This window comes from Podarcis tiliguerta, assembly GCF_965153285.1.
Source record: "Podarcis tiliguerta genome assembly, chromosome: 6".
Taxonomy (NCBI): domain Eukaryota; kingdom Metazoa; phylum Chordata; class Lepidosauria; order Squamata; family Lacertidae; genus Podarcis; species Podarcis tiliguerta.
In genome coordinates, this window is record NC_139539.1 from 18613899 (window position 1) to 18633580 (window position 19682).

Sequence of the window (19682 nt, forward strand, 5' to 3'; positions counted from 1 at the left end):
AAGGACCCAAAAGAGATGGCTTCAGCAGCAATATGAAGTTTAGAAGTTCAGGACTAGAAAGAGGAAGTGGAAGACACTCCAAGAGACATGCTTCTTTACAAAAGAATTTTATTGTTGCAGCTAAAATGAGAACTGAAAATCTTTATGGGAAATTGAAAAACTGTACAGTTTTTTACTGAAACTGTGAGGTCATTGCAGCGCCTTACACAAAAGACAATATACCTGAAAACGTATTATACCAAAACATTTAGCTTGTTCGTTGTTGTTTTTTTTAAAAAGATTTTATTTTATTTTTCTTAAAAAAAAACTTTTCTATGGCAATCTGTAAAAAAGAAAGACCTGATGAGTATATATTTGCTTAAGGCATATAGCAGAGCAGCTCACTAACTTTCTAACAAGTTTAAACATGGATATTTTTTTTTCCGGCCCCCACTTCCCACCCCACCCCTGCCCCCGTCCCAAGAATAGGTTAACCAATACATCCACTTTGAAATGCTACTTGTATTTACACACCCAAACTACTACATACATAGACAGGACACCAAAACAAAATGCTTACAAGTTCAGCATTATAAGCCTTATACACACCTCACCGGGCTTTTGACTAGGGCAATTCCACTGCATGTTTTCACTACAGTACGAGTCCTTCTCGAGCTCAAATAGGATAAAAAGGCAAATCACTAATACTGGCAAACCCAGGAGAGACGTGGTAGCCAGTCCACCCTCCCCGTATCTCTGGCTAGCAAGGGAGATCTTTAGTTTCTTCCTCGCTGAAGGGGACAGACGTAACAGTACAATCAAGTCACTGTGGATTTTAAGGAGAGACATTCTGAATTCAACCATTCCCCCCCCCCCAAAAAAAACCCAACAACAAGCCCGAGGAATAATATTACCATTCATTTATCACCTGCTGCTAAGTTCAAGAGCTTTGATTTTCATATCCTCTATATAACAACAAAGCGCAGATTTCAAATCTCACTTTGGTTCTGATGGCCTATGCAAAAGAGAGAGAGAGAGAGAAAGAGAGAGAGAGAAAGAAAAGCTGCTCCTTTGGGGTTTCAGACAGCAGCTCCATGGATCTGGGCACCTGTTTCCTGCAGGGAACGTGTGTGTGGGTGTGTGGGTGTGAGAGAGAGGGGTGTGTGAATATGGCTTTGTACACCCTCTGGAATGTTTGTACAATATTTACTCAGCTTAAGAGAGTGGCATACAACCGGGTTGCACAGCAGACGTATAAAACTGAATAGGAAGTCATGCCAAGTTATTAGGCAAGATACAGGTAACCTGATGTTTGTTTCTTGGTTGTTGGTTTGTTGTTGCATTTTTTAAAAAGAGCACACCTACCAATCTATTGGCTGAACGAAGACATTTCAGCAACACTCTTGGAACCACGGCCATTTAAACAATCAGATCATGCAAATACAATCTGGGTACATCGGTAAGCAGAAATATATATATATATATTTTAAACTCTTTTTCAACTTTCAAGCACATGGATTTTGACCAGGACTCTCTCTTTTTTTGGGGGGGGGGGAGGGGACTTTATACATGCATCTGAATAAAAATGTGCTAACTAATGTTGCTTCTCAACAAGAGCCTACTGAATGAGAGAGAGAGAGAGAGATATGGGGACAAAGCAATCACATACTGTATAGTAAAAATACACCGATGAGCATTATATAGTTATACCATTTCCTATACTCATAATCAGTATTTTTCACGCTTGCACTATTACTGTACTACTGAAGATTGACTGCTTGAGTATTCCTCCTTTCAAATTCTGGTCTAAACAGCAATCTCACGGGTAACTTTGTCTGTCTGTCTGCCTGCGTGTGTGTCTTAACTTTCCCATTACTACCTGAAGATTATTATTGTATTATTCAAAAGAAAAGCCCTTGATGCAAAGCTTGACTTCATTTATTTTTTATCCAACCACTCCTTCCTTCCCCAAGATCCAGTGGTTCAAGGGAAAAAAACCCAAAGAGCTAAAGTTTGTGAGCGTGGTGGCAAACCAAAATAAATATGGAGTGAGAAGTCTACTCTGCTGTTGTTGTTTTTTTAAGGTAGATGGTACTTAAGTGCTATATAATTAGAATTTTGCAGAATTTTTAAAGCATTGATCAGTCACACTTGTAGGTCAATTTGTCATGGTTTTACTTTGAAACAGGCTACAACTCTAATGAACGCATTTGTCTTGCTCTCTGCAGCACCGACAAAGGATTCTTCTGCGTGATTATTATTTCAGTCGAATGCAGTAAGAAGAGTTGACAAAGTCCTAGCTTACTACCCACCATCATATCATCCAGCAAAGAGACAAAATACATGATTGGTCTAAACTTTTACCCTCCTTTTAGCAGCTATGGTCAGTTAAGCTATACCAAAAACAAAAAACTCAAATCTTCATCTTCAGATGGAGCAGAACAGAACCTGGATCTGTTTCGAGTTAGGCTGGACACTCTTTTCTGCAGAGGCAGGCAGGTGGCTTAAGCCTGGCTACTGAACAGGCATGATCTTAAGCCAAATAAAAGCCAAACTTGAAATCTTTGTTCAAGGGCGGGGGGGGGGGGAGGCAATAAAACTAAAAGCCACCAGCAGTGACTTGGCATTTTGCAAAATGACTTGTTGATTTGGAGAGCCAGTTCATTTGCTCAGCTTTTCTCCAAGAAGGAAGCCCCCCTCCTGCCCACCCCCTGTCCAGCAATAGCTACTTGGGATTCCTTGAGATACATTTCTGCAGCATACAGGAGCTCTAAGAATTATTTTAAACTCTTCTTGTTCCATTTTGTACAGAAAGCGTATTCTTTTCACATGGCAGGTCTAGAGTGAAGTTGCATTTTAGATTCTAAATTATGATACCGATGCTTAAGAACACTGGTCCTTTCCAAAACAATTTTGCAAATGCTAGTGGATATATTTTGGTTGTATTTTCCTTCCCCTCTCCCTAAAGGACAGGGAGAAAGACAGAAAGAGAAAGTGTGTGTAAGAGAGAGCTATGGAAGGGTGCTAAGCAATGGGGATAATAAGGAGTGAGACAGAAGACTTGCATTTGGTGTTGCTGGTGAGTGGGAGATTTTGTCTTAAAGGAAGAAGGACAGAGTAGCGTTTGACCTGCTGGGATGCCCTGAGCAACAGCAGATGCCCATTACAACTGCGCTGAAAGCAAGAATCTATTTAAGATAAAATCTATCCATGATACCTGCACTGCCAGAAAACCCCACACTTCAGGGTGAATTCAATTTGCAGAGGCATGTATTTATTATGTAATCTCCATTCATTTACTGGGGCTCCTGAGCAGCAGCCAATTTAAGCAACAGAACTTACAAAAAAGTGGTTCTTTAGAGAGTCCTCAGTCTTGAAAAGGCATGCAGTAAAGAGCTCTCCCCTCTCAAATAAAAATAAAAATAAAAGTTTGTACATTCTTCAGGGGTGTGTGCATGTGTAGGTGATTTAAGGAACCCAATAGTGGTGATTTAAGGAACCTAATCATGTATTTGGTTACAAACACTTGGAGAATACAAGCCATTTTTCACTTGCTTCCCCCCCTGAAAAACAACAACCAAAAGAACGAAAACTGGCTTTAAAAGACTTCTAAAAAACAATGTGTTGTAAACTCTTATTATTCCATTTTTAAAAATAAGGAAAAAATAATGAAAGGGGAAAAAACAAACCCCACAAGACTTATTTGGCATATTCTCTGCTTACTCCTGAATATCTTAAGGCCCTGAGATTAGAATATTATGTTCTTGGGACCATAGGGCTAATATTAAACCCTAGTGCATCAATTTTCTCTTTAAGCCCTAACCAAAGTTCCAGCATCTCAAACTTAAGATATACTTCCACTGGGGCAAAGGCTTGGATGCCCCCCCGCTTTAGCTTCCTTTTATTGTAACAAAGTTAAAACGCCGGCGAAGCTACTGGCGTTCTCGATACCATCGCTGGCATGTCTATCAATGGAAACATACCCTGTAGCAGAGGTATGCTCCTGCGGTCAGAACAGTGAACATGCAAATGTTGACCAGAAACGGTTTCCAAGTTGACATCATGTTCTCATCGTCTTCTTCTTCCGACTTGACCATCTCTTCACTTTGTGGCGAGGCATCGACAGTTCTCTTCCTAAGCTCAGTGTCTTGACTAGTGCTGAGGAACAAGAGAGAGCGTATACATTCAACATTCGTTTTCATTAGATTTTTCAAAGGCCTTAACAAACTGACTTCACATCTATTTTTCTTTCTGACTTCCTGCCCTGATGTTTTCCATCCTTATCCTTAATTGCTGCGTTCTACTTGTCCCTAGGTCCGTATAGTTAAAGCTATGGTTTTCCCAGTAGCGGTGTATGGAAGTGAGAGTTGGACCATAAAGAAGGCCGATCGCCGAAGAATTGATGCTTTTGAATTATGGTGTTGGAGGAGACTCTTGAGAGTCCCATGGACTGCAAGAAGATCAAACCTCTCCATTCTGAAGGAAATCAGCCCTGAGTGCTCACTGGAAGGACAGATCATGAAGCTGAAGCTCCAATACTTTGGCCACCTCATGAGAAAAGAAGACTCCCTGGAAAAGACCCTGATGTTGGGAAAGATGGAGGGCACAAGGAGAAGGGGATGACAGAGGACGAGATGGTTGGACAGTTTTATTGAAGCTACCAGCATGAGTTTGACCAAACTGCGGGAGGCAGTGGAAGACAGCAGTGCCTGGCGTGCTCTGGTCCATGGGGTCACGAAGAGTCAGACACGACTAAACGACTAAACAACAACATTTTGTGGAGGACAGCGATAGGACAGTAAAGGAGCAGCAATGCTTTGGGCACGGTGGAAAGCCAAGGAGCCAGTTTTTATATATCACAGAATTGCAGAGTTGGGTTATCAAGTCCAACACTCCCTGCAACGAAGGAATCTTTTGGCCAATGTGGGGCTCGGATTGAGTTATTGGGAGATGGGAGCAAATTGAGCACTAAGAGAAAAAAGGACCGAGAGAATAATATGAATGCACTGCTACAAAACTGGCGAAAATGGGAGGTTGCTTTTCAGCACACCTGCAGGGGAACGTGAAGTAGGTTAAATAGGTTTTGGCTCAGTTCTAGATAAAAATGGCCAAGTCAGACTCCAGTATTGCTGAACCAGGAAAAGGAAATCTCCTGACATTATTGCACATGGAGCATTAGTGACACCTAGTGTTCAAGCAGTGCATTTTCCCTCTCTCTCCCAGCTTTTGCTAACTTTTGGTGGCTGTTTCTAGAGTTTTTCATTTCAGCTGTCTGGAATGACAGGTGAGCAAGCCCCTTACTGAAAAGATAAAACCTCAGATTTTAAGCTTCTTCTACTAGAGTAGGAAAAACTTCGACCATCTCTTAATTCTTTTTAAACTGTCTGATATTTTGCAACAGCCTTTAAGCTATATTTTGGTTAGATCCATAATTAAGTCGAAACAATTTTCTTTCTCTAAAAAAATGGAAGTTGGGTTCCACCCTGACAATGTTTTCGTTCCAATGGAAATACTTCAGTCCTACTGAGAAATGGGGAATTTGCTAAATAAGTGACCTCATTCATTCTTATCTAGTGCAAAGACTTAAAAGGCTCTTTAGCACAAGCAGACTGCAGACAAACCACCTTGTGCCCCTGCAACATCTTATTTGAACTGACCTAGTTTCTCAAGAAATTCTGAACATTTATCCTTTTCAGAAGATTTTGAAAGCATGCAAAATCAGTGTAGCTGCTTTCAGAACTACCCCCTTTTGCTTCTTTTAATAACTTCACAAAACGATAACACTATAAAGAATACTTCCTGCTATATTTAAGTAACAAAGCTCAGCTGCATCTTTGGTTTACTTAGAAGCCTGTGTACAGCTTGGAAATGACCACATTTCATTCTCCACCACAAATGATTTTACTTGTTTATTCTAGAGACAGATCCTCCCCTCTCGTGGCAATTTTTTCTTCCTTATAGTAGAGGAGCAAGAGTTAAGAGGAGTAAGAAAAAAAAAATACATCAAAAGGGAAGTTCCTCAAATGCTTTTGTTCCTTTCCCCCTCAATCTCTGCCTCTCCGTTCCTACTTTCTACACGAACGGATAAAATGTTATCGGGTCCTCGCTCTGCTTTAGTAAAAACACTGGGGAACAAAAGAGACAGGCGGCTTGCTGGCTGCAAGGCTGATGGCAATCTGATGCAAGTGTTACCCCAAAGAAATCCTAGCCAACATTACCTCTCCATGTCTAGATGTTCAGAGGGGTGATCTCTGCCATCAGGAACCTTCGCCACCAGAGCGCTCACGGCACATGCGACTTCCTCCTCCGTCACCCGATGTTTTGAAGAATTTTCCATGTGGTCGTGCACCCTTCCGTTATTCATTTCTGAGGTTCGCTTGGGTGGTCTTGGGGGTGGGGGAATATGTTCTGGCGGGGGGTCCAAGTCTTCTTTAGAGAGCTCTTTCCATTGCTCCTTCAACAGAAGCAGGAGACTTATTAAACCTTCTTAAAAAAACAGCAAGGAAAATGCACACACGCTTTTTCTGTACACGCCCAGGATGCACCATTAAAGTGTTCCCATTTATCCATTTTTTAAAAAGAAATGTTACTGTGCAGTTTGTTGTACCTATTGGCAGTGGGAAAATCTGAAGTGCAGGAGCTCATCATGACAGCCCCTATAGCCACGAGATTGTACATTCCCTTAGGCTCCTAGCTAGACCAAAGACAAAATAACAAGATTTACTATTCCTTGTGATGTAACTGTGGTACCTCTGGTTGTGAACGGGATACGTTCCGGAGGCCTGTTCACAACACGAAAAGCCCGCAACCTGAAGCGCCGTATCTGCGCGGGTGTGCGGCGTGATTTGGTGCTTGTGCGCATGTGCGAAGCGCAATTTAGTGCTACTGCGCATGCGCGAGCAGCAAAACCCTGAAGTAACCCTTTCCGGTACTTCCGGGTCGCCACGGGACACAACTTGAAAAAACGTAACATGAAGCAAACGTAACATGAGGTATGACTTTAATCCTATGCGCAGTCACCTGGGAGTAAACTCCACGGAACTCAGTGGTACTTACGTCTGAGTTGGATGCATAAGTTCAAGTTGTGAAAAGCATTGGAAGGGCACAATTCACCTGACCAGTCCCAACAGAGGAATGTCTGCATTATCATCATTTTATTATTTATATGCTCCCATCTGACTAGGTTGCCCCAGCCCCTAAAGGCAGCTTCCAGCAAAGATTTCTGCTTGCACTCTGGGGGGCTTCCCTCCGGCCCACCCCCTTGCACTCCCTGAAAATGGGGTTTGGGTGAGTGTGTCAGGAGAGCTCCCAGAATAGCATGATGGAGGGGGAAATAGGTCTAGCTGGCAGGTTGCAACGCTTGCACAGACAGAACGATGTTGAACAAAATGTATTCAGAGTCACTTTGAAACTCCTCATTGGAAACAATTCATAAATGGAAATACTGATAATAATATTCAAGGACCCCCTCAAAAGAGGGGGAGGGATCTAGCCTCTGCTGAATTCCCTTCCTCATTCTCTGACTTCCTCTTTGCAGTCTTGTTATCACCTCATTCCCTTTCCGGAGCAAGGAGAGTGCATCAACCACCCCGGGTGCTTGGGCACATGAAACAATCACCCTGCTCTGAATTTTTCTTTTCTTCCCCTCTCAACTATTCCGCCGCCTATTCAAATAACGTTTAAGTGACAATGGCATGATGTGCCTTAAGCAACAACCCTCAGCTCAGCAGATACCCTTGTCCTGCTAGAGTCTTCACATCTACAAGACATAGGAAGACATGGGTTGGATAATGAACTACAGTACTGCAGTGCCAGGGCAGAACCTGCTATTCCCCAGAACTGTAAAGCAGTAAGAATCACCTATTGCAATGGCAACAACACATGCAACATCCTATAACCTGGTTTACACACAAGTGTGTGTGTGTGTGTCTGTGTAAGTATATATGTGTGTCAAAGGTGCATTTGTGAACCACTTTGCTTTAGCACATCTAATTGCCACTCGATTCTACACACTGCTGTTCCATAAAAATCTTGGCCCATTCACACACAACTTTAAAAAATGAAGACAACCTATGCCAGTCGAATTCTGCTAATGCTGCTCACCTGCACAGATGAGTCTCCCATAATGAATTTTGATCCTTCTAGAACAGCCAAATATGAGAAGCGAAGCTGGTCTGCAGTCTGTATAAGCCCCATGCGGTATTTTCTCATTTCTAAAAGAACCTGCTTAATGTCGACGGAAGAAGGGTCTTTTCTTTTGTCCATCTAAATAGAAAAAGGTGAAATTCAGATCATTTTTTGAATTACCTCCGAAGAAGAAGAGGAGTTTGGATTTGATATCCCGCCTTTCACTCCCTTTAAGGGGTCTCAAAGCGGCTAACATTCTCCTTTCCCTTCCTCCCCCACAACAAACACTCTGTGAGGTGAGTGGGGCTGAGAGACTTCAGAGAAGTGTGACTGGCCCAAGGTCACCCAGCAGCTGCATGTGGAGGAGCAGAGACGCGAACCTGGTTCCCCAGATTACGAGACTACCGCTCTTAACCACTACACCACACTGGCTCAGCCACAGTACAGCTTCTCATTTGTGTAATATCTGGAAGACGTCTTTATCAAGATTGCAGTCCTAATCCACATCTACTCAGGCCTTACAGAATGATGCCCAGTGGAAATTCACCAGAGCACTGTGACATATGCGAGAGACATTGTTAAAAGGAATGATAGAGAAAAGATATAATTAATGACAATGGAAAAAAGGAAATGCGGAAACCAACAGTGACTATGAAAGATTTACGGAAAAGCTGAAGGAAGTCGAAAACCAAAGACTTGGAATTGGGAATGTGAAACAGGAAAATAATTTATGTGTTGTTTTGTTTTGTTGTAAATTAATAAAAATTATTATTTTTTTTTTTTAAAAAGGAAATTCACCAGATCCAATATTTTTTAAGAATAGCCAACAAGCTATTATTGGGCCCTCCCCCTTCATCGCACTAAAACTGGTGACCCCAACAATATGACTTGTCAAAGACACACATATTCTGACACTGAACTTAAGTAAACTCCCATGAATGCAATGGGCATTCATAAGATTTGGTTGAGAGGCGGCTGTTCTCTGCACATTTATTCAAAAGCAGCAGGACTCATTTCCAACACATGCTTAGGACTGGAATGCCAGAGGAACAGAAATGGGATTCTCCCCAGCTTCTCTAGCTGCGGTGCCAAGGATCATGTCAACAAGGATCATGTCAACATACTCAAAAATCAGGGCGATAAATGTGAAAATTAAGGCAACAAGTTTTCAGAATGAAGTGGATAGAACATAGCGTTTTTGTAGTTTTCCTGCCAAAAGCACATTTACTGAAACAAGACAGAGAAAGGGTTTGGAAAGAGAGAGTGTTACACACTGGCTAACCGAAGGCAGGCCTCACTGATTTTAAACTTTGAAGTGGAAATAGATTACTCTAGGATGGGAGTTGTCTGTGGGAATTTCTCTCTCCCCCAAACCCTTTTCTTTTTCAGGGTGAAGATTCAGAAGTATCAGGTTCTCCTATGTATGGGCCTCTATACCATGCCACAGTTTAACTGTGCACTGGTGGTACTGAGGAACTGTGCGCTGGTTCCTCCGTGACAAAGATTGGTGCCAGCTCAGCACAAGTCTGAAACGGAATTAGGTTAAAGCAGAATTCAGACAGATGTCCCACATAGTCACTGCTACAAAGGGTTTGCCGAAGTTTATGAAGCCTGCTTAGCATCATAGAATTGTGGAGTTGAAAGGCACTAAACAAAATGGCAGCCAACACTCCCTTTCCACCTTACAAGCAAGCTTCTCTTACCAAAAGGAGACAAGTGTCAACCAAGCAGAAAGTTCCTGATCTTCCAATCCCTGCACTGCAGTGTACTACAATGGGTCCATGTTCGGGGCTCAGTGACCCCGACTCTCTCACTTTGACCAGGAAGTTGAGGAACGAAGCTGGAGACTCGGGGACTCCAAAGTCAGGCCACGTTGTATAATGAAAGTGCAGGATTTCTCGAGTTTCATGTGTCTGCAAAAGACAAAAACCGTTTTCACCCAAGGTTTCAAGAAAGTGAAAGTACGCAGCGATACTCGTTATGGCCTGCAACAACGCTTCAGTGATTAGGAAACTGACATTCAGTTTATTTTCATATTTCTTCTAAAAAAAAATTACATGTGCATGGAACATAACACTCGACAACTCCCCACACCTGCCCTGGCCAAACTTCAGAAAGTTGATTTCAAGGCTGCATTTGAAGAGGCATTTAGTTCATGGGGTGCCACAAAAAGTTTACTCACGTGTAAAAAGATTCACAGAGTGTATTAAATTCCACTGTAGGGACACTGTAATTCATGATATTCTAGGGCAAGGCTGTGGAGTCTCCAGCCCAGGGGCTGCATCACACTGGCTAGGCCTCCAATCTGGCATGCGAGACCATTTTGCCCAGGCCAAGTCCACCTGCCCTATGGGACAGGTACAGACGCAGTTTCCTGCTGAAAGTGGGCTTTGCAGGCACTGCTGATTGTCGGCACTTGCAAAGCCCTGTTCGATTTCAAACCGCACAGGCAAAGGAAAATTCATCAATGGATGTCACGGTGCCATTAGGTGACTGGGGAGTGTGGTCTAGCGCACCTGTCAAAATCGTTGGGGGAAAGAGATGAACCTCAGGGTCACTTCCAACTCTACAATTCTATGGTTTTGTGCACTTGGGTACCAAAGCATCTCTTCTGCTGGCTGGGAACTGTTCCCCATATCTGCTCTAAGATCCTATATGATTATTACATGGTAGCTGTTTACTACTAGAACCGCTAAACAGGGTTTGCCTCTTGATTCAAATGCAGTCTGATTCTGCGGTTTGCCATCAGCAATTGGCACAAGATCTAGGAGAAAGTTCATGGGAACCTGCTCAGTTGAAGGAGAGTTTGCAAAGCCCTGTGCAAAGCGATCCACGAGGCCTGGATATCACTTGATTCTTTGCAAGACAGCTTTTTTTTGTGGCAAGGGACTCGGGTCTGCCTGAGACCCTTGCAAAGCGCTATCTTGTTGAGTGTTTTCCAAGGGTCTCAGCGAGACTCAACTATCAGCTGATTGCTGGGTCCCTTGCAAAGCGTTTTGCAAAACCCATGCTGGCGAAAAAGGCTCACTAAGCATAACTGTGTCAGGTGAGGGAGGTAGAAATCTGCCCCACTAGATCAACACAGTCCTCCACACTCGTTCTAGGAAGTACTTTACTATGGGACATGACCTAATTGCTCTTCTCATTAAAAAAGCTAAAAAAAGAGAAATGGGGAAATATGGAAAACATACTCCTTTCCCCACTTCTATTTCCACACAACTGCCAAGAATGTAGAGACAGGAAACTCTGAGAATTCCTGCGGTATTTCTAGCCCCCATGGCTGCAAAGATGTTTGAAGGTACGATGGCAGAAAAAAAAACCCCTGATGTGCTTATCTGTGTTGAATGTGCTGCCCATACCTAGGAACTAGAATCCGAAGAGCCAGTGCGGCAACTTCTCAAATGTTAGAACAAAAAACCTTCAACGCAGCTGAGATTCTGAAACATCAGCATTGAGCAGATCTTGAAGCTCTAGCAAAGAGTCATCAAGTATCCATCTTCTTAATGCAGGAGACTAATACAGCAAAATACGGTTTGTAAAAAGTGTGTGTATGTGTGAGGGAGAAATAGTTAACACTGAGCTTCCCCATACTTACTGTGAGGTTTTCCAATTCTAACTGTCGTACTGTATAGTAGGATTTTATATCTTCTGATATCAAGGTTAATGTCAAGTTTGTATCCTCAAAGAGCATCACTTTCTCCTCTTTTTGCGGCCAGTACTGTGCACATTTTATCTAGAGGGGGAAAACAAGCAAGACTCGTGTTCAAGCTGCTTGACAAGGAGTCGCCCAGAACGGCAAGCATTATTTACAAATCATCAGCATGCATGGCACTTATAGACAGCCCCTTCGTATTATCCGTGTACATGTGGCACACAGACGTAGTTTACTGAATATCTAAAAGCAGACTTGCAGAAATGAAAAGGGGGGGGGGGGCTGTCGTTTCCCACAGGCTTCCAGTCAATAAGAAGAGGAAGGAAATTGCACAGGGAAGGACTTGAGCAAAGAAACGAGTCTTTAAAATCCGTTGTTGTGAACCTGTGTTTGGCTTCCACCATAACTGACTAATGGTTGTGCTGGCTGCAACGGATGGGAAGTCGACATCTGGAAAGTCACAGGAGATGCCAAAGGAAGCATGGGTGATGTTGGAAGAGATCACTTGCAAAGTGCAGTGATTGAATGCAGTGCACATCAGTTCTGGGGTTGGAAGTGTGCCAGTGGTGTAGCACATGAGTTTGCATGCAGGTCTCAGTTTGGCACTGAAAGGTGGCAGGATGTGGAAAGAGACCTTTGCCTTGGATACCGGCTGGAGTGGAGTGCCTGTAGGCTGCAGCTTCCAGTGCCTGTGTGTGTTCATCCATCCCTAAGAATTTACGCTGAAAGTCTCAACCGCTAACAACAGGAGAAACCCCTGTGATTACCCCTTAAGCCACTGAAACCACTGAGTGAACAAAACATATTTTTGAGTGCCACGGACTGGCGCTAGGCACTGGATTTCTGGGACCGATCTGGGATTACAGAACATGGCAGCTAGGGAAAACCTCATTTGGGCAAAACTGACAACTGCAACGAGCCAACAAAATTGCCTTAACGATTTATGGGACTCTATTCAGGAGAACAGCTAGAAGTATACATGCACACAACTGTAGCTTTTAATTAGGAATCAAGAGACACAGATGCAATTGAGTTGTTCAGTTCAGTTCAACCCCTTTCCCCCAAATCCCAGTCTTATGAGATCATTTTGATGCCATATGGGATAGTTTAAAGGTTACAGCGGTTTGTTCTCACTGAAAATGGAGTCTGGGCATTTCAATTACCTAAGTTCTTGACTGATCATAGTAATTTTCTGAATAATAATTTCCCAGGAAATCCAAGATTTGCATCGCTAGAATGTTTATATGCCATGAAGCTGATGGTGTCCAGTGGTTGAGACAACTATCAAACCTACAATTGTAGACACCAAGAACTTGGGTTCATGGAGAACGCTGCCCTGCAGAATTCAATACAACTTCAATGACATTGGACTTGGGAAATGTTTACTGTTCTTGGATTTTTAGTGTTCCATTTTCAGCGCAACAGCCTTATTCTTTCTGCTTTTTCTACCATATGACAAAGAGATGGATAATTATGCTATTTAATTACTGATCAAAAATAGCCCAACATGGGATGGTAATACTGGAGACCTTTTATAGAACGGAAACTGGTATAATCCACTAGGGAGTATTACACAAAAGAAGTGTTTGAGGCAATAGTTTACCAACCCACAAAATGTTTTATCCAGAGGGGGGGGGGGGAATGAAGGAATTCTGTGTAGGATAGCCCATCATAGAAGGCACCAACGTCTTTTTCCATTTAACTCCTGAACAATACGACTTGGTTGGAGACAGAAAGAATTTTTAATCTTCTGCAAATTTATTTTTAATCGCAGCTTGCAAGAGAATCTGCTCCATGTAACATCTTTTTTTTTTTTGCACTAAATGGTTTGGCAAATAGTGTTTTTGCCAAGTTCCCATTGAGTATCCCCCCTCAACCGTTTGTCGAGAAGCATTAGCAGCCTTCCCTCAGGGGATCTCAATAATTCTGTGCTTTGTTCAAGCTTACTGGCAGTGGAGAAAGAATGAGTGGGGGTGAGTGGGAGAGGAAGGAATGGTTGAGTCTGTGGTTACTGTACTTCTCGTTTTAGATTTGTTTCACTACGCATATTACTGGGGAACTGGAAACCTCCACTCAACAAGACAGTGATTACTGCAGACGACTTCTCCATAAATCTTTCCTATATCCTATAAGGAATACAATTCGCTCCTCACTCCAAGGACTTTTGAAAAACGCCTGCGAGGTTATTTATGGCAAGTGGTCGACTGACTGTCGTTTGGAAAGAGAAGCATGGGCAGGCAAGCCTGGCAACTCCTTCAAGGCCGAAGACTTGAAGGAAGACAGAAGAAGAGAGCTCATAACACAGGAGTAGTCAACGTGGTGCCATTCAGATGTTATCGAACTCCAACTCACATCATCCCAGAGACTGATAGGAGTTAGAGTCCAACAACAATCTGGAAAGCACCATGTTGACAACACCTTTCATCACACGTTACTTAACAGTTGGGTGAACTTCACAAATGAAATGAGAGGCATGGATGATGGCTCAGCTGTCAATCTCTCGCACACAGGCCACGTGGCACATGGACACCCATGTGTTCACCACTTTAACGTAAAGGGAATGATTTGGATGTCTGCGATGATAAATTCAGAAGTCAACTAACCAGCTCCATGAACCATTTCCAGATTAACCTGTGTAAGTGATGGAGCCACTGCCTGTTTTTTTGCCTAAGGTGGGGAACCTCAAGCCCAGGGGCTGAATGCTCCCCAGTCTTCTCTTATCTAATCTTCAGGTTCTCCGCAGCCGCCTCAGATGCTTTTGCTTGAATGGGAATGTGTCCTTGAACTGCCCTTGAATAGTATCTCTTACATGCATGGATGGTAGATGGACAAGTGCATTTGGGGGTAGGGGAGGTTGCACATGGCCACGTGAAGAGTTACATCCATTGTACTGTCCACTTTTGTCTTTGGTCCCAAAACGCGGTGTTCCGCGATGTTCCCCACAAATTAAGGCGGTTCTTGGGGTTAGAACAGTACCCCACCTCTGCCCTAAGGTAAACATGGGTATGAATTTCCTAACTATTTAAAGGTAAAGGGACCCCTGACCGTTAGGTCCAGTCGCGGACGACTCTGGGGTTGTGGCGCTCATCTCGCTTTATTGGCCGAGGGAGCCGGAATACAGCTTCCGGGTCATGTGGCCAGCATGACTAAGCCGCTTCTGGCGAACCAGAGCAGCACATGGAAACGCCGTTTACCGTCCCACTGGAGTGGTACCTATTTATCTACTTGCACTTTGACATGCTTTTGAACTGCTAGGTTGGCAGGAACAGGGACCGAGCAACAGGAGCTCACCCCGTTGTGGGGATTCGAACCGCCGACCTTCTGATCTGTAAGCCCTAGGCTCTGTGGTTTAGACCACAGCGCCACCTGCGCCCCTTCCTAACTACTTATAAAGTGATTTATTCATCAGTGAGTGCACCATCTGCTTTACAGCACCCACACACTGGGCTGTTTGTGATGCGACCCAAAAATGCATTATGCAAAAACCCTGAAGCAAGAAAAATATGCATATCAAATGTGCTTACTAAAGCGTTTGAAGAGCTTTCAAAAACACACACGCAGCAGCAGTATGGTTTCGGGAGTAGTAAGAGAATGTGAAGACCAGAGGGGGAGCAGGAGGAGAAGAAAGTAAAGGGAAAACAGCGAAGAAAGGGACTATCATTGTAGCTATGGCAGCCATAGAAGTCCCTGGATTGCCTGAGAACCACATGGACACTGGCTTGGGTTCCACAACAGAAGGAAGGACATACACAACTGAAAACAAGTAAAATAGTGGCACAGTGTGGTTCTTCTTTGGACACGTGCAAAGGGTTGAAAAAGCAACAGCAATGTCAGCTGAAAGTTTAGGTTACTAAAAGGTCTGATCTGGAGGGCTTCTAATAGCTAAGAGTTGACACAGCGGTTACTGCTGTACCAAGTTTTCAAGCTGTTCAATTTTCAATATGTAAGTTGCTGTTTTAAAGGGTACAAAATGTCTCCAAAGTTTCCCTGCTTTAAACACTTACATGCACTTTTTCATACCTGTTTGCAGTCATCAATCATCAAAACACTGCTGCTTCAGAGCCACTTTTAAAATCCTGAACGGACTTCTTCACTGTGTGACCCCAGCCATTCAGGGATCACATGGTGAAAGCAATTACATCACTGACCCTGGTTAACTACATGAGGGCTCTGCTGATGCACAAAAACACCTGAATTGAAAATAGTAATAACTGAGGAATGTCCCAAGAATTTTTCACACCTTTCCACGTGGCCCAACAATATAGGAACCACCAAAAAATTGGGATACGGAATAAAAAGTCCATGCAACTCATTCTCCTGGCGAAGCTCAGTGATAGCATCTATACTTGACACTGGCTACCACATCTCTATGAACTAACTTGGGACTGAGAGAGAAATGAAATACAAATAAATAAATATGCTCAGCCCCTTCATTACACCCAAATGCTGATACTGCAAAGGAGCAAAGTAAAAAAGTTCATTGTACTGGGTAGCAGGCTGGTAATATATTCCACTCATAGTGCACAATTGGTTCTGAACATAATAGATTCCATTATATTTCTAGGTTGTCTAACCAATACTTATTTTTCTTCACTTCTGGCATGTGCATTATTGCATTCCCCCCCCCGGACCATTTTCATCAGGTTTTTAAATTGTGCATGCACCATGTGCTCAGGATCCCAAAACAAACATTGGGGTGTGTGTGTGTGATTTCGTTACTTACTGATCCCTTTTCCATCACTCTGTTGAGCATGACAACGCCACGGCTTTTCTGTTCCCAAATCATCTCCCAAAAGTGACCACAAGTATTTGGCAGAGGCCCCTGCAAAGATACAAAGCCTTAATGTGGTATAAGTTCAGAGAACAGCAGCCTAGCAACAATTCTGTATTTCTAAACCCAACACAGGGAGTGGCTCCTCTTTTCAGATACATAAAATGTTAAGTTTTAAGTGATTTCCACCCCGCTTCATATTGTGGAGTTGCCAAATATTAATCTTTAAGGATGCAGAACTTGAAAGTTTTATAGAGAACCAGGTCCTTATTTCATTATTTGCTAGATAGGAATTGTAAAGAACAGTTCTAAGAAAGCTTGTTGAGAGAAAAATGAAAACGCCACTCTGCATGATAAATTTAAGACGCTTGTTCAATCAATGGAACTTACAATTCACAGAAACGAGAGACAATAAAAGCCAACTGCTAGGAAATTCAGCCATCTTTATCATTTCATGAAAAGTCTTGGCATAGCATTGACACGCAAGGTCAGGAAGAGTTTACTATTCCTGCTAGATGTTTACCCGATCCACTTTCAAAGTAACCTCTCTTCCAGGTCAAAGGTTCTTCCTTTCCCACCAGTCCCTCACATATCAACCCATGAGGTCCAATGTATTAAAATGCATCTACAAAAGACTTACTAAGGATATTAGGCTGGCCAAAATGGGAACCCTGCACTCACCAAGCTTGCAAGTGCAGCGAACTAGCCCCTTGGAAAAGAAAGTGACTGATGGCCGAGTGGCTAAAAGTCAATTCCATTAGCCCACAACTGGCATTTAATATCACCCGAATGCATGCTATATCCTGTTGCTATTCAAGTAACTAATCCAGAATAGATATTGCTAGGAATTGGGAGCCAAAGGGATTTGGATTACCCAGTCTATCCAAGTTTAGGATGTCAGGAACAAAGGCTTCCTAGTCCCTTAACTTCTGATTAGCTGCACATGGGTACACGATTGAGCCTTAAGTCCAGTGGTACCTCTGGTTGCAAACGGGATCCATTCCGGAGCCCCGTTCGAAACCTGAGTAGAACGCAAACCGTGTCTGCGGGTCGCGATTCGCTGCTTCTGCGCATGCGCGTGATGTCATTTTGAGAGTCTGCGCATGGTACTTCTGGGTCGCCGCGGGATGCAACCTGAAAACGCTTAACCTGAAGCAAACGCAACATGAGGTATGACTGTATTACAAAGCTTATGGGGAGATGCTCAGAGCAAACGAAGGGCTGCTTCACCACTATGAATGCGATTACACCAAATTTAACTTCTCATCCTTGCATTTCCTCTGTCTCATGTACATCTCTGCCCACCCACAGCGTTTTGCCTCTGATGAATCCTCAACAATGCATCCTTGAACCCAGACTCTGACTTGTACCCTTGAGCAGATGTTGCCTGTTTACTTGACTCCGCAATACTGTATTCGCCCCAGCTCAATAGGGAGACTGGTTGCTCAGGAGCAGTTTATGCAAATACTCGTTAAATTTAGATGGGACTTTGCCACCCCGTTTACTAAACAAACCGCACCTGAATATTGTGTTTGCTGGATAACCGCTTTGGTACAACTCAGGGCCGGATTTAGGTTTGATGAGGCCCTAAACTACTGAAGGTAATGGGGCCCTTTATATGTCCACTTGTTCTTTGTCAACAACAAATTGTCGCTGTTTTTTGTGTTGAATATATGCTATATGGTAATTTATGGATCTAATAGTATCTAAAGCCATTTGCCAAGGTTGCTGTATGTAGGTTTTATTTTATTTGTTTTTTATCTTATATTTTGGAAATGTACATCCATTTTTTCCCCCTTTACATTTTTTGGGGCCCCCCAAGAGAGTGGGGCCCCAAGCTATACCTTGTTTAGCTTATACGTAAATCCGGCACTGGTACAAGACCTTGAGCCTTGTAGGTCTCATTTCACATGATTGTTTTTCTATATGGGTGAGACTTTGCCCTCAATTTTCCATGCTGTGGCGTAGGGTGAATGCACCCTATGTAATATAATCATGATTTAGGACACCTACACATGGAAGAAAAGGGATGCGGGTGGCGCTGTGGGTTAAACCACAGAGCCTAGGGCTTGCCGATCGGAAGGTTGGCTGTTCTAATCCCCGCGATGGTGTGAGCTCCCGTTGCTCAGTCCCTGCTCCTGCCAACCTAGCAGTTCGAAAGCACGTCAAAGTGCAAGTAGATAAACAGGTACCGCTCCAGCGGGAAGGTAAACGGCGTTTCCGTGCGCTGCTCTGGTTTGCCAGAAGCGGCTTAGTTATGCTCGCCACATGATCCAGAAAGCTGTCTGTGAACAAATGCCTTTACCTTTACCTATGGAAAGCCCAAAGTAAATTGAAAAGACATTCTCGGTGCGCAACACAGGCACCTGGAGACTTGATACCTTACTGATTCTGTCAGTTCAGCCACATTATCATCACTATTCGTGGAGTATGCAGAGTGTTAGAAACTGAGATATGAAAGCCAGGAGCTAAATGCTACCTCAGACCTAGGTTATGGGTGCAACAATGGAATGTATAGGTGCACTTTTATAACAAGAATAAAAAGCTGAAAATGAAGGAACTGCAGCTAAAATCTTGTGTTCATTTTTCACATGGTCTAGTCCTTCCCCTGCCCACCCCCCTAATATTCTTATGAGGGTCTCTTCTCCAGTCTTCAGTGAGTAGCCGGAAGTGGAGAGGCAGAAAAAGGTCCTCCTTTCCTTCCACTCTGCAGTTTTAAATTGAAATCTTGGGCACAGTACTGCACCCAGGGCTCCCTGTTGCAAAATGCACCTAGAACAATGGGAGTTTCAAAGACTTAGTGTGCATTATTAATTTGTGTAATTTTTGAATAGAGGTTACTTTTCCTTACAGATGTTCCTAGTTGACTGCCACCACCCTTTGCTTTGTTGTTGTTGTTGTTTAGTCGTTCAGTCATGTCCGACTCTTCGTGACCCCATGGACCAGAGCACGCCAGGCACTCCTGTCTTCCACTGCCACCCGCAGTTTGGTCAGATTCATGTTTGTAGCTTCGAGAACACTGTCTAACCATCTCGTCCTCTGTCGTCCCCTTCTCCTTGTGCCCTCCATCTTTCCCAACATCAGGGTCTTTTCCAGTGAGTCTTCTCTTCTCATGAGGTGGCCAAAGTATTGGAGCCTCAGCTTCACGATCTA

The 19682-nt window shown here is 43.4% G+C and overlaps 1 protein-coding gene across 2 annotated transcripts in view; it reads right to left on the reverse strand.

The window, feature by feature from the left end:
• Positions 1 to 91: 91 nt before the first annotated feature.
• Positions 92 to 19682, reverse strand: part of PTPN1 (protein tyrosine phosphatase non-receptor type 1) — a 91737-nt gene continuing 72146 nt past the window's right edge. Inside the window, exons 4-9 of one of the 2 annotated variants that reach the window (XM_083446982.1) lie at positions 16482 to 16580; positions 11702 to 11839; positions 9810 to 10019; positions 8083 to 8244; positions 6198 to 6433; positions 92 to 4137 (exon numbers count right to left, since the gene is read on the reverse strand). In XM_083446982.1, the coding sequence (XP_083303108.1) occupies positions 3948 to 4137; positions 6198 to 6433; positions 8083 to 8244; positions 9810 to 10019; positions 11702 to 11839; positions 16482 to 16580 (1035 nt within the window). In that variant the 3' untranslated portion in view covers positions 92 to 3947. The remainder of the gene's footprint in view (positions 4138 to 6197; positions 6434 to 8082; positions 8245 to 9809; positions 10020 to 11701; positions 11840 to 16481; positions 16581 to 19682) is intronic. The other variant, XM_083446983.1, reaches the window with a different exon arrangement.